Source organism: Uloborus diversus, chromosome 10, assembly GCF_026930045.1.
Source record: "Uloborus diversus isolate 005 chromosome 10, Udiv.v.3.1, whole genome shotgun sequence".
Lineage (NCBI taxonomy): Eukaryota > Metazoa > Arthropoda > Arachnida > Araneae > Uloboridae > Uloborus > Uloborus diversus.
Genome location: NC_072740.1, coordinates 63,737,857 through 63,751,496, shown reverse-complemented (window position 1 = coordinate 63,751,496; position 13,640 = coordinate 63,737,857). Strand labels below are relative to the sequence as shown.

Genomic DNA, 13,640 nt, shown 5'->3' with positions numbered 1-13,640 from the left:
ATCAATATTTTTTGCACTAAAGGCCCTGGCTAAACTTTTGTTCACTAGTCTTGAAAGAGAAAGGTTTTGGCGTTGCTTCAAACGGAACTGATGTGATATACCCCACCCTTGGCGACTTTTTCCTGTTGGCGCCAAGAAAGCGTCGCCAAGAAAACGATGTATGACGACATATGTCATACATCGTTCTTAGCGATGCTTTTTTAGCGCCAACAGGAAAAAATCAGATAAAAAAACATGATCAAAGCACTTCAGAACACAATATATATAAAAACAACATAAAAGCACAACAAAAAACATCACGAATATATGCTTCAAAAATGCACAGGGCCGGGGTTTTTTGTAAACATATTAAAATACAATGAAATAAATTATTGTATTAATTACAAGTCGAAATTAATGCATTAATTTTTTTTTCATCATTTCTCCGGGATACGAGCCCTCGGTCTCATAGTACTTTCGTAATGAGACCTCGGCTCGCCGGCCCTGCCTCGGTCTCATTACGAAAGTACTATGAGACCTCTGGCTCGCCAGGACCTCGCTCCGCTCGGTCCATTATCCCTCTGACTGTTAATATACATTACAGTCGGAGTATGGTCACAGTTATGTATATTTTCATGGAGACATCCAAGGGTGGGTCCTTCCGTTCAGTGTACAATAATGACACAGTTTTAAGTGTGAAATATGCACCATTATTGTGCAGATTTATTAATAAAATTCAGCATTTTTAAGAGTACAACAGAAAGAACTTTCAATTGTTAACATAAAATTCAGTACCTAAAGGAGGCACGTTAATAGAATGTCTAAATAATTCATGGCATCGATAAGAATTAACTTTTAGAACAAAATAACCGTACTATTTCTGTAAAATTAATTTACATAAAGTAAAAATAAAGTTAAAAACTACAAGAACCCCTCAAGGATTTGTAAAAACAAAGAATTTTGGAAGTGAGAGGTTTTTTTTGAATTCTAAAATAAAGAACTTACCTTTTTATATGGTATAAATATTCACACTCAGTCTAAAACAATACATCATATGACAATGGCACGTTACAGATACACACCACGTTGGAGTTAACTTTTAATTAACCTTCAAGTTTGAAGAAACTGGCATTTTCTAATGTTTTTTCTTTAAAACACAACTACTGAATCTAAACTAACACAAAATAAGCATTCCTGTAAGGTGTATTGCACAAAACAACACGTATCTCTCCTGCGTAAAACCAAGTAAAGAACCCAAGTAAACAAGTTCGAACAAGTTTGCCTTCGCGTTGCCAACCACAGGTTAGTTTCACCAGGGATGCCATGCTTAAAAATTTATCGCCTCATTAGCGAGAAAAATATTTCAATTTTGTGAAAAAAATCGGATGTCGCCAAATGGGTGGGGGGGGTATATCACATCTGTACCATTACTTCAAAGTTTTTGCATAGTTAAATGTAAGCATTCTGTCTTGAACATAAGACAGGGCATATTGTACCTACTTGAAAAGATTTCATAAGGTACCATATTAATATTTCTTCTTCTTCACTTGTAAAGACATATTGACTGCAGTACATTGATTCAAACTTACCTACACTGCTTATACACCTGAAAATATATAATCTATATATATATATTGTGATATAAACTATAAATACATTACGGGCACATTACTGCAATGGGGAGGTAAAGTGTAGTACATACAGAAATGAGTTTTTGAAATATTTGAAGAAACGCGTTTTGGATTTTCCATACCAATAATAGGAAAATGTTTAAACTAGACTTTTTTTTTTCATGATGTATTTTCAGCAGAAACCAAATAAGGAAGCTAGTACAATAAAGATAAAGTACAAAAGATGACAAAAATGCACAAAAAAAAATAAAATTTGCAGACACTGTGCTTTACCTTCCCACAGCAGATTAAGACTCCATATGTGCCCCCAAAACAATGTCCAAAAATGCCTTATGGCTAGATGTTTATAATTTTGTTAAACCAAGCCTAGTAGGCCTGATTTTTTTTTTTTTTTTTTTTTTTTCATTTTTTTTACGAATATGATTGATAAAACATTATAGTCACTAAGCAAGTTATTACTTTTGTTTAATTTTGTTTTCATAATGCAATATAAAGATGCATTATTAGCATCAAACAAATCCAGCATAGATTAATTTTAAGTTTTAAAAATGCTTGATTGACATAACTGGGAACATTTTACTGCCAATTGTTTCAAATTTTCTAGGGAAATGGATCGTAGTGCTGCCTTTAAAGAACTTCTTTATCATAATTTTCATTTTTTCAAGTTTGGGAAAATTGAGTTGTTTATATATGCCCATTGTCCAAATGTGCCTCTCCTCGCCTCTCACCCTAATTAAGCTGTCAATTAAAATTGATCAACTTATCATTTTAAACTGATAAATTTATCCTTTAAGAATGATAAATTATGAAATAAAAAAATGCAGTAGTTTGAAAAAATATAAAATTATATTCATTTATTTTGCAAATTCTGAAAGTTTTTCCGGAGGAGGGTTTTTGAGCCCTCATTCCTTCCTCTTGCGCCATCAAAGATAGCCTACAACTACGTATTTATCTTATTTCAAAAAAAAAAAAAAAAAAAATAGAGGTTGAGTTCCGAACCTCATTCCTTTCCCTAATGTCATCAAAAGTGATTTATCTGTTTTTAAGAGGTTTCAATTTTGAAAAATTTCTGGAGGAATGTCTCCTCCTACAAATATCAAGCAATTTCAGATGCAATAGTCTAAAATTACATTTTTAAAACTTCATTTTCAAAGATAGGGAAAGAGCTCCTGAACTGGAATTCCTGCCATATGTCCCCCCTTTTGGCGATTTCTGAATTTTAACACAATATTGAGTTTCACCAATTGTTGACAATACTTAACTTCCTTTTACAAAAAAATATCAATTTTGAAGTTTCCTAAGTTAATTACAACGAGTTTTCTCATGACGTCTGTTGTGTACGTATGTATATGTGCGTATGTGTGTATCTTGTATGTATGTCGCATAACTCAAGAACGGTATGTCCTAGAAAGTTGAAATTCGGTACATAGACTCCTAGTGGGGTCTAGTTGTGCACCTCCTTTTTTGGTTGCATTCGGGTGTTTCTAAAGGGGTCTTTTGCACCTTTTTGGGGGGAATTCATTGTTAATTTCGATGCAAACTCAAGTGGTGTTATAATTTGGCGGACACTAGGTGATACATCGCCAGTCTTTTGGTCGCCAAGTTTGGCGACAAATTTGGGGATTTTTTTTTTAAACCTGGTTTTAATGTAGCCATTTAGAGAGTTAGAGAGAGATTCACATTAAAATTGCAATAATAGAGAAATAACATTAAATTGGTGTAAAAGGAAGTCATGTGATGCACACATCAGCTTGTTTTTTAAACTGGATTGCCCTGGTCTAATATTAAGTCCTTCTTTATTAGTAGTTGTAGGTTGTGTTTGTGGTTACAGACAATGTAAAGGTATCTTCATACTTGTAGAATTTAAAAATACTCGGTTAATTTTAAATTTCTCACTTTTAAAGTTTTAGCTGTTGTTATGAAATCTTGGTTTTTCGTAGTTTATAACTACATTTCCATAGTGCATTTTCCCCCCATTAATGTATGACATTTTTTTTAACAAAAATAGTAGTTATTTTATTCCAAAAGTTAAATCTTATTGATATCATGATCACTTGAGATAACTTTATTGTAAAATATCGCAAACTGAACCAAATTCTTCAATTTTATATCATTTATTTTTTGTATATTAATTTTTTTAATGTGAAAAACCTTTTATCCGCTGCTTGATGCATATTTTTAGAATGTTTTCATTTCCATAAGTATGCATCACATTATAAAAATATGAAGAGTTATTCTATGTAAACCAAAGTTGGATATATTTTTTGGTATTTTAAAAGCATTTCTGACAGCAAATTAATTTATGGTATTTTTGTATTGTTTATATACCTGTGATTTTCTCTGGTGACGTTTTTACTCATGTTACATCAAAATTGAAGAACTTTGCATATTTTCTTCACTACAACATTTATGTGGTTAACTGCATATTTCTGGAAGGCATTTGATTTTGTTGGTGGTTTATGCAATGAATTACAATAAAAGTAAGTCAGCTTTGGCATTTTAAACAATAGTGTTATTTTCAAAGTTAGCAAGGTTTTGGACATTATGGTAAAAACCATTTTCTTTACCAAATTGTCAAAACCCCTCGAGTCCAAAACTATTTTGTTGTTTTTCTCTTGTGCAATTGCAGTTTGTGAGTTAATATCAAAAACAGATTAAAATCTATGAAAACAATGATATGAAATATAAAAAATATATTGAATGGCCCTTGGGTGGGAAACCCTTCAATAATTGACTTAAATGCAATAAATAACAATTCTTCATATGAAGAAAAAGCATATAGATTTGAGACTCATTGGAGTAATTTTTGTTCTCTTGACTGCCCTGGGAAGGATAACACCGGTTTGTGCAAATTTTTCATTTTTATCATCTATTTTGTTTTAGCTATACTTTAAAAACTTGCTTATTTGGTTTCTGCCTAATATAAAGTATGAAAAGAATTTCAAATGTCGACATTTTACTAAGTTTTTCTACAGAATAAAAAAACAAGTTCCTTCAATAATCTCAAAAATTCATTTTTATAAATACTGCCATTTACTTGCCCATGGCAACACAGTGATGAAATGAAGTACCATTTCATGATCTGAAATTAAACAACCACCATCTACTCTAGGAAAATACTGCTATTTACAAAAATTTAATTAGCTTGTTTGTTTTAGTTACAGAATTCATTACATTAAATAAAAAATAGAACTAGTTTCAAAATGTAAGTGCTTATATTTTATAAATTCATTATTCTTCAATACATTATTTAACTCTATCCCCTGACCAGGGCCATAGACAGAGTGGGGACCATCAGGACAAATCCTCCCCCAAAATTTTAACCTGTCTCCAAAAAATAAAGAAACGAAGACTATCTTATCAAAACTCTTCCCTCTACTTCTCCTTCACTTGACCTCCTGAAAAGACATCCGAAAAAAACGTCACTTTTTTCGGATGTCTTTTCATCCATAAGCTCATTACTTTTCGCATTGAAAAAGGCGTTCCCTGTAACGCCAAAACATGTGTCTGCTGTAATTTGCAATATGTGCTTTTTTGACGTTGTTTTTTCTTACTTTACTGTTCAGCACAAAGATATTTATCTCATGGACCTGTGCTTGTGTGTGAACAAAAGGTATTTTGTCAGAGTCCCTGAAGCAGAAACACCGCGACACCGCACAGACAGTTCTGTCTGCACTAAAAAAATAAAAGTTCCGAAAAAAAAGAAGAAAAAGTTGTCCCCAGAGAAAAAAAAAGCTCTCCGCAACTGTCGGACATTTGCATGCACGTGATTGTTCTTGTTCAACTGCCAGTTTCAAATTGCTTACTGAAAAAGCAAATCGGAAATTAAAATAACGCATATTTCTGTGTATAAAAAAAAAGTCGGCACTTTTCTCTGATGCAAGTGATAAATAACTAACATAGTGAATAATTTTGCTTCTTTTTTTGTTTTATATCCTTAGCAGTAGTCTTGTTATAAAGTTCTCTAAAAATGCAGTGTAAGAACTTTTTCTTCCCGCTAATGACTTTAAAAAAAAAACATTTATCAGCGCATTGAAATGCTATCGCTTCGAATAGGGTTACTAGTATTAAAATTGTCACTATTTAGTGTCTGGTGTTGAACCTTTACTCATCCTTTTTTTTTCACAACTCCGAATTTTCGGTGAATATGCCAGTGATATTATTAAAATTCATCATGCAGACCTGTCAAATAGTAATTCTAAAATTATTTTACTTTAATAAGCTTTTTTATTAACTTTTTTTATACGTTTAATGCTTTCATTTTGAAAAATGCAATCTGATTGCATCCGATATGAGAATCGAAAATTTTTCTCTTTTTTTTCAAGCTAACTTCGCTTTATATGGAGGCAAATAAATGGAAAATCAATTAAATACCATCATTTCCAGATTTTAAATCAAAATTTCGTTTTTGTTTATGAGTCAAAAACTTGAATGCTGGATAGATGGTTTAATTTTAGTTTTGCTGCAACTGTGTCGATAGGTATTAATGATCAGTTTATCATAAGCTTTCAAAATGCAATTCGAAAATAATTTTAAAAAAATTAATTCTTTTATGAGCCGTTTTCATACTTTTGGAGCCTTCACTTTGAGAATTGCGATCTCTTTGAATCCCCTTTGAAAACCGAATTTTTCGAATTTTTGATATTAAGTATGCTTTGTTAAGAGGTAAACAAATAAATTATCCTTTTATTTTTATTGAAATCACTAAATTAGAAGTTTTAAACAAAATTGTGAGATTTTGAAAAGTTTCAAAGAGTTAAATGCTCAACCACTGATTGAATTTTATTTATTTATTTTTTGTCTCAATTATTTAACAAGAAATTAATATTATTAAAGGAAAAAATAAAAAATATCACAAAAACACCCACTTTGACATTTCGTTTTACAATTCCTCCCCCCCCCCCATGCAAAATTATTTGATTTTTCACAAAATCAATTGATTTCTCACAAACAAAATGGACCCCGTGAAAAATCCTGGACAGAACCCTGTTCAATAGCCAACGCATGTTTGCAAATGTCAGGTGCCCACCAAGGACAGGGGGGTAGGGGGATATCAGATTGCATCATTGAAACTTTTAGAAGGAGGTAATTTAAGACAGATTTTGGACTCAGTTTGGGGGGGGGGGTCTTGTTCTTGAGAGGGAGTGCTTCAAAGAATTTAGGGAGGTGCGCCATTCTCTGTGGGGGCGGGGGCATCTCCTGCCTTATTTTAAAAATAGTTATTTTAAAAAAAAAGATCATGTTTATTTTTTTTTTATTGAAACTACCCTCCAAATTTTGCAGACAGATTATGAAGTTCTAAAAGCCTGTTGCAGACAGCTACAAAACTTTCTGCCACTGGGATCAGAGTCAACTCCATTCTGAACTGAAGCATAAGTAACACGAGGGTCACATGGGTCAGCAATTACATCAGACCTTAGGGCTGCAATACAGATTGTTAATTTCGCTTCCAAAGAACAGCACAAAAGTTTCTAACTAAGGTGTATATAGCAGCAATAACTTAGTAGTAATTTTAAAAGTATTACCTAACCATAATTCTTCACTTAAAATTGAAAAAAAATGTGATGAACAACTGTTCAAAGCAAGGCAATTTGTTTAGGAGATTGAACATTGTTGTTCAGATTTCAATAATTAAGCGGAGAAGTGTGAAAGGATAAATAGGGTAACGGCACCAGTAACCGGCCAAGGGTCCAACAACAAACAGTCGTAAGTTTGGAATTAAATAATAAAAATTTTGGCGGGCAAAACTGATGTTAATGGGACGTTTGCAACCATCTAGTGTCTATGAATACGTTACAACCATCTAGTGTCAACAGAGTGAATTTTATGAGCCAGTTGGTATTTACAAGGCAGTGGTGGAAGATTATGAACAGCCATCATGAGGTCTGCGAGAGTTTCATGTTCATTTGAATTTTAATAAGGTTTTAGATCTAAAAATAAAGAACTTTTGCACATTTTGAAGAGAAAAGGAGAATTCTGTCCATTACTCACCCTTTCCTCATTCCATCTGTTTCTGGGTTTCATCAGAATTGTCAGTGTCTGTTACTGGGGGGGGGGGGGGTCGAACATTTTTTCAAAATTGAGCAAATAAAAATAAAATTAACTAATTCAGAGGATCCAGAAGCAGCTTAACGTTAGATGAGATGTAGTTGCATAAGAGAAAAATAGTTCTAAAAGTCTAAATATATTAAAAGGCTCAGAAAATTGAGTTAACCTGAGAGTGATGGCTTAAGCATGTCTGTTACTAGTGCTGTTACCCTATCTCATCTTAGAAATAGTTTTAAAATATAATTACAATTTTAAATCACAAAAATAAAAAAAACTATAAAGCGTTGGAGTTATGAATAAAACAGGAAATAATATTTTAAAAGCCTGAACTGGGTGAAACAGATAAATGAAGCCTTGAAGGAAAAGTAAATGCAGAAAAAAAATTTCATTTGATTGAAGAGGCTTTTATTGTTGCATGAAAATTCATAACATTATAGAGCTCAGCCAACTTAGATGTTGTATATATTAAATTTATGTCTCATTAAAAGTTAGCTTTTGTTACCAAATAAGGTATAAAATTAGTCAAAATCATGAATGAAATTAAAAAGAAGGTTATAATTACTCGTTTCCAAAAATAAACGACACACAAAATCGCCAGGTGAGTTACTCCAAACAAAAATCTTAGCCGCACTAATTTGTCACCCATTTTGCAAATTTATGGCTGCAAATGGCATTGCGTTAAATATTGAGGATCAAATGCGCCGGCGTAACTCAACATAAATATAAACAAACAAACACTATGCATATAAGCACAGTTACAGTTAAACTTTTAATGCTTAGAAATACCCCGTGCCACGTACAAAACTTATTCAAGAATCTATCTTTTACGAAGAAAAAGGGAAAATCTTCGTTGTTTTGAAAAATTAAAATAGTAATTACAGATTATAGATGAACAATTGAAGTAATAGTGACAAAAGTATTTATTCTGTAAAATTTGAATAGAAAATGTAATCTTAAAATAAAATTTAGATACGATTCTCTTTTATTAAGATTATCTAAGTAAGGGCAGTGGAAATGTACGCTTTGAAAATAAAAAAAAGAGAAAAAAGACGAGTATTCAGTAGGCCGCTGAGTGGGTATGTCTACATTGTTGGAAATTATGGACTAGACTTAAATTAAAGTATCATGCATCATAATGGGAGGGAGGACCGGCGACAAAACTGACACGGCGCACGCCTTGCCTCACGGCTGCCCTGAATATAGAAAATCATGCTTTATGATCCTTCAGTGAAAAAAAAAATGGAAAAATAAATAGGATAGCTTCATGGGGCAGCCGAAACATCCCATATGTAACTTTTTTGAGGAAAAATATATTGTCCTGAAAATCATTGCTAAGTGGAGAAAAATGCATACGTAGGCGAAATATGTTTGAAATAGAAAAAAAAAGTTAAATATAAAAAGAGAGGTTCAAAACATTGTTATGAATACTCACTCACAGTAGACGTTCTAAGTGTTTAAACGTAAAAATCTTAAGTAAATCCAAACTTGATCAAGAAGATATGTAGGAAGCATATTTAAAATAAAATGAAGCCGAATCAAGACCTGATAACCATATCCTTTAAAAATGTTAAAAATTCTTTTTATGGGGCCACAGACGCTTGTATTTCAAGAAAACGAAAATATTAGGCTGCAAATTGAAAGTTTTACTGTGGAAGATCCAAGCAAAAATAATAGCTTTTGGCAAACGAAAATTGGGAGAAGTTTTACCGCAATATGTTTATTAGGACTCGACCGATGCGCATGAAGACATCACAAGAGAATTTGCGATAATTAACTGAGGAGGCGTTCAAAATGGATGTTTGGTTATCTATATGTTCTTAGGTACATATGTATGTACAGATGTGCCGAAAAAACTTGTGAAGTATAAATTTGGTGATAGTAAAATAGAAATTTAGGTCGAAATCTGAATTTTTTTTGTGATTACAATTCTTTATTCGTAGAAAGGAAGTAATGTGAAATGAATCAATGATCCTTTAAATCCCTGACAATCTTATAAATTTATTTCTGTTTGATTTTTTTTTTTTTTTTTTGCCATCGGCCAACGGCATCGGCCATCGGCAATCGGCCATTTGGAGGAAAACAATCGGCCATCTTTGAACAATCGGCATCGGCCCATCGGCCAAAAAATGCCATCGGTCGAGCCCTAATGTTTATCAATAATTAAATTTTAAAATGGAGACAGGGATGTAGCCGAAATGAGCGAAGAGTGGAACTCCAAACGCTTCTATTTTTACGTCCCCAAAGCTGGCTTAGAAGGGAAATTTTGAAAACGTTTCGGGAAAACGTTCTCATCCATCCCTTGCCCTTACGTCATTAAAGAAGGATTACACATGACTATTTAGGACTGCAATTGTGAAAAACTTCCATGAGAGTGCTCCCAACGTCATTCTCAATAAACACCCTCTCAGTCATTCATTCAAGGTCGAATAAATTTCGTCTTTTGGACTTTAATTAAAAAAAAAACTTCCGTAGGTCTCTTGAACCTGTCCTCCTACTAATACAATCGAAGGCCCTCAAGCATTTCATTGTTAAAGGCTTCAATTCAGAAATTTTCCGGTGATCACCTACGATTGCTTTAATGGAATTTCAATTTTGAAAATTTGCCAGGGGAAGACTCCAAATTTCGCCACCCATTAATATTACCAAAAATCTTCTAAAACTGCGTTTTCTATACTGATAGACATTTTTTCGGGAGAATCTGCCTCTCTCTTTTGCCAACATCATCGAAAAACGTCTCAAATCTCGCTTTTAATGCTTCAATTATGAAATATTTCTCTGCGCGAGCAATGTTAAAATGATTTTCAAAAAAAGCTTTCGATAAGTTACCTCATGTTACCCTACTCAGAAACCAGGTGATCTAGGAATAAAAAGGAAATATTTTAACTTGAGTCAGAAATTGGCTAACTGGAGGGAAACAAATTATAGCTCTGAGGGGCATAGGCGTAGGAACTGGGGGAGCCTGAGCTCCCCCTGGAATATTTCAGACCGGCTCAGCTCCCCCGGAAAATTCTTGCACTGCAGCTTATTGCCGTACATTGATTTCCTCAAACCTGATTTCAAAAATGTGATCTGCCTTTTCTAGGAATTTCGTAATTTCCATCCAATAAGCAACAAAAGCAGAGGGCAGACGGAGTGGTCAGTGCACTTGAATTCACCTTCACCCTTTTTTCACTGGTAAAACATCTCTTGATTCCAGAAATGCGGAAAAGAGGGCTTTACCCCGCGGCCTGCGAAATCAGAACTAGTACCAATATGGGTTTGCTCCCCACCTTGAGCTCGTGTTTCGGCTTTTGAGAGCGGCATCGCATTTCAGTTCATATTCTTATTAGTTTTGCATGCGGTTTTTTTGTTCCATGATCACAAAAAGAGTTAATAATGAGCCAGTTTGGCATTTACATATGTATAACATGAAAGGTGCGCCAGACATAACTGAAAAAAGGTTACTAAGGTTGTTTGTACTTGTTCAAATAATGTTGAACTTGTTCAAATAATTTCAACTTTCCAAAAACTTATCTCATTTTAAGTTATCTGACCCCTCAGATTATACTTTACGAAGTTAGTTATTCTTTTTTTTTTCTCAAAATTACGATTTTTTCAACACTTACAGATATATTTTCATGCTAAAATTGTTACCTTTCATCTATTTTTGCAGAACAAAGCGCCAATAATATTTTATTGTTTCTATCAAAGACTTTTACAAAAATTTATCTGAACAATATAATATATAATGAACAAATCATTTTAACACATTTCCAACGTTCTGTTTCTCCGCCCTCCTGTTCAGTGGCGGATCACCGCATAGGCGCATGAGGCGCTAGCTGGGGCCTCCAGAAAAGCAGGGGGCCTCGGAGCTGCGAACTGGCCTATCCTCAAAACCAACATTTTTTGTTTTGAGAATTTGTCGTGGAAAGCCATAATTTTGTGTGGAAAATGTTCAAAACTCATGAAAATTGATATTTAATCATGAAGTTTAGGCGCGAGCTGATTGCTTCAAATAGGGCACCCTGAGTCTTAGGGGGCCCTGGCTTCAGGTGCCTTTGTTTGGATTTTCCAAGGAGTTTGGATTTTCCTTTTTCTTCCCACAATTTCTGCATAAAATTGTGTTCAATCGACAAAATTATTCTGATAAAATGCAGTTAGTATTGCCAGCAGGCTCGGATCCGCAAACTACGCAGTGCAGGGGGGGGGGGACACGACCTGAAAAGGCCCAACGTCCCAAGAAATTGAAAAAAAAATGAAATAAAAAAAATAACACTAAGTTCTTATTAACGGTACGAATGTACACACTGCTGGCCTCTGGGGAGTGGCCCTATACAGAGTTTTTGCAGGGGGCCCCAAAATTTATACATCTGGGCCTACTTGCCAGAAAACTTTTCCCGTTCCAAGGAGTTCTTTGACCACTTACAAGTCGCCTTCGTCTGAGTAAGGAGTATGCATCTTGTTTTAAAAAAGCACTATTGATATACACATGAAGATATTTGCTTTAAATAGCCATATAGCTAGGAAGTGTCGAAAGGGGGTAGAGAGAGGTGAGACCCCCCTCTTCCCAAACAAATGATAACCAGTCGTCATTTTTGTGTCAGTATTATATCAGTCCTCAAAATATACCAATCGTCATTTGTGCGATTATGCCCGAATCGGTGTTTTTCTAAATAAGGGGAGCAGGCAGCAGGATTTACAACATGGGTTGTAAAACTCGACCTCTTGGAATGGTCACTCTTCTTGACTAACAATTATATTGAATTTCCTTATCTAGAATGCTGAAGGGAGAAGAGACAGATCTGTGGGGGGTCCAGATCGAAGTTGTTTTCACACGCCGGGCACAGCGCACCGCTGTGTTTTCCTGTGTTTTCTTTCTTTACTTTTTGCTAAATTTCCCACTTTCCCACCAGTGACCTGACCAACCCGTAACAAGATAGTTTTATGACGTATTTAACTAAATAAGCAGTTTGGAAAAGGCGGGAATTTTTTCTTTTTCTTTTTTTTTTTTTTGGAGGAAGAACGAAGAAGTTATGTCATTCGCTGTTCGGATTCACTCGTGCTCGTGCTTTTGCTCTGGGTCTTCAATCAACGACAAGACCATTCCTTTCGAGATAAGTTAAATATGTTTTAATAACTATTTAATTTTTAGAATTATGCTGCAATCTTGGTGTTAAATGATAAATTTTGAAATATAATAGACTACAATTAAAGAGGTACAAAGTGCTTTTTAAAAAAATATATACTGCTAATTCTTCTTCAAATTATATTTCCATTACAGAGAAAAGAACCATTTGTCAATTCATTGCAAAAACGCTTTATAAAATTACTATAAAATTTTAAATACCTCTGCTGCGAAAGTAGTTGATTTTGAGTGTTCTCTTTCTTTCACTGGTGCCATTTGTTTGCAATATATTTTACAATTTCAACTTCATTAAGATTGATTTACTTATTAAAGACAAACGTTTTATATAAAAACTGTAGTTGCGGCAAACCTTACCTAACAGCGTCGTAATGCTATAATTAAGATCTGCGTAGCTTTCTTAATGCTGTCAGGTTAGTTTCTTCCCAACTATTGAAGCGTTTCAGTTTTATTTTCAGGAGTGTATATCAACATTTGCCATGTACTAAAAAGTATGTTTTACTGCTTCAAAAGAAAAAAAAATGATGGTAATGATTATAAAAAAACAAAAAAACATAGGCTTTAAGATTTGCTTGAAAACTTCTGAAGAATCAGGATTTTCAAACATGAAATTAAATTAAATTACGAATTTTGAATTTCAGAAGCATATAAATAATTTCAGGAAAAGTAAAAATATGAGAGTAAGAATTTCACTTGGATTCGTCATAGATGCGCGCGCGCGCAACTATGCTCTCGCGCGAACTTATTATACTTTTCTCTTCATCACTCCACTTCTTAGCGTACGCCTTAGGATTACCACCCAGGACTCCGAAAACCGATGAACTCTTTGAATCTCAGAAAATACTCAAGCAAAGGTCCCC

At 33.8% G+C, this 13,640-nt stretch overlaps 1 protein-coding gene across 1 annotated transcript in view; it reads right to left on the bottom strand.

Moving 5' to 3' along the window:
- LOC129231522 (uncharacterized) overlaps window positions 1-8,381 on the bottom strand; it is a 31,332-nt gene extending 22,951 nt beyond the window's left edge. The window contains exon 1 of the mRNA XM_054865861.1: window positions 8,221-8,381. Coding sequence (XP_054721836.1) covers window positions 8,221-8,304 — 84 coding nt within the window. The 5' untranslated portion in view covers window positions 8,305-8,381. The remainder of the gene's footprint in view (window positions 1-8,220) is intronic.
- Window positions 8,382-13,640: the final 5,259 nt, after the last annotated feature.